This window comes from Poecilia formosa, unplaced genomic scaffold (assembly GCF_000485575.1).
Source record: "Poecilia formosa unplaced genomic scaffold, Poecilia_formosa-5.1.2 Scaffold796, whole genome shotgun sequence".
Classification (NCBI taxonomy): Eukaryota; Metazoa; Chordata; class Actinopteri; order Cyprinodontiformes; family Poeciliidae; genus Poecilia; species Poecilia formosa.
In genome coordinates, this window is record NW_006800735.1 from 13366 (window position 1) to 15175 (window position 1810).

Consider the following 1810-nt stretch of genomic DNA (forward strand, 5'->3'; position numbering starts at 1 on the left):
TCTTCTAAAGAGTAAAAAGGAAAATAAAAAGTCTGTAAATAAACAAAGGAGAAAATGTATGATTAAAAATGTCAGTGTAAATTAAAAATACTTTCAAAATGAGAACATAATATGAAAAAACAAACAGAAAAACAGTAAATACAAAATATGAAAAAAAAAAGACAAAAAGGAAACAAACCTATAGGAAATGAAATGGAAAATTAAGTAACAGTTACACGGTTAAAATAACATTTTAAAATTCTAAACAATAATTTATATCCTACTGAATAATCAAATAAGGATCCAGTATTTGCCACATTCTTTCTGCTATCAAGCTATTTATTTATTTCTGCATTTACTGCCAGTTTTGCCAGGATCAGTCCTCCATAGAGGAGCTAAACGTAAACATGCTGTCCTGGTTGTGAATAACTGGCCGTTTGTGTGGGAACAGAGGAGATCCTGGAGAGCCATGTGGCCCACTGGTGGTCTCCAGACGGGGAGCGGCTGGCCTTCCTGGTGCTCAACGACTCTCTGGTCCCCAACATGGTTCTGCCACGCTTCACCGGTGCCACATACCCCAAACAGAAGCAGTACCCCTACCCCAAGGTACCGCTTCCACACAACAAACACCTGCTTCAGTTCTGGAGGTTTACGTCTTAAAATCTGATTTAACACAAACAGATCATCACCAGATGTTAAAATAAGGAACAAAAACTCATCATGTTACGCCGAGTCAGCATTTATTTAAAAACTGTCAGTAACGACCTGCTGCTGCCCGTCAACCTGGGAGGGGTCAGAGGTCATCTGTAAACCGTCTGGGATTAAAGATGCAGATGGAAAGTGGTGAACTTTTGTTCTATGTAGCTTTTTATTCCTTTTAATTTTGTAACTTGATATTTAGATAAAAATGTTGTTCATTCATGATTCTTCTTCTGTTTGTTCATGTATCGTGTTTGTCGGTTGGAGGGACGACACACCGTCTGATTTGAAATAATCAAGAAGGAAATCAGGGATGAAATTCATCGTCTGAATGTTGTTGATCTGGACGTTTTCATATCGTCAGCTTCCTGAAATTAAGGCATAAATCATTTTACCTCTTTTTGTTAAAATGACTTTGGCCAAAAATGATGCCATAAAAAGAGGATGATGGTTGACTTGTGCTCCGTTATTTCATGGAGGTGACGATGTGTTCTCCATCCTGTGTGTGATCAGCGGTGTTTCTGATTGGCTGTTCAGGCGGGCCAGCCCAACCCGGCCGTCAAGCTGTTCGTGGTCAACATCTACGGGCCGACCCACACGCTGGAGCTGATGCCTCCGGAGGCACTCAGGTTGCGGTGAGCAGAGCTGCCGGAGCGCCGCTCCTGCCAGCCGTCGTCATGGCAACAGCTGCCAGCATCAAGCGAGATAGACTCACCCTGAGGTCACAGAGTCAGCAGACTGAAACACAAACCGGATTAATGAGAGTTTTAGTGGCAGTGTCTCCATCTGGTCCACCTTCCTCCTCTGGTTGATGATGACTTCCTGTTCCTCTGCTGATCAGACTGACCTGCAGGCTGATGATGGTGCTTACAGGCTCCAACAGGGACAAATCATCAGCCAAGCGTGCTGCAAACACAATCTGTAAAACACAAACACAAAATCCAACAGAAAAACACTGCAACCTCACCACTAAACCTCCAGACCACTAGGGGGAGCCAGTGGACCAGACCGGAAAGATGGGAGGCCCAGGAGAAAGAAGAGCTACGTTATACTCCATGTCTTTTAAAGCATAGACATAAATACGTAGACGCCTCATGGAGCGGGTCGGCCCGTTGCTGCGATACGTAACAGC

At 43.6% G+C, this 1810-nt stretch overlaps 1 protein-coding gene and 1 long non-coding RNA gene across 3 annotated transcripts in view; one reads left to right on the forward strand and one right to left on the reverse strand.

The window, feature by feature from the left end:
- dpp10 (dipeptidyl peptidase like 10) overlaps positions 1-1810 on the forward strand; it is an 18359-nt gene that overhangs the window by 6666 nt on the left and 9883 nt on the right. For both annotated transcript variants that reach the window (XM_007543302.2, XM_016666782.1), the window contains exons 6-7: positions 431-585; positions 1216-1313. In XM_007543302.2, the coding sequence (XP_007543364.2) occupies positions 431-585; positions 1216-1313 (253 nt within the window). The remainder of the gene's footprint in view (positions 1-430; positions 586-1215; positions 1314-1810) is intronic.
- LOC107834846 (uncharacterized) lies at positions 706-1185 on the reverse strand. The gene is made up of 2 exons (XR_001660669.1): positions 1074-1185; positions 706-959 (listed from the first exon to the last, which is right to left on the reverse strand). It is a non-coding gene; the product is annotated as an uncharacterized LOC107834846 (long non-coding RNA).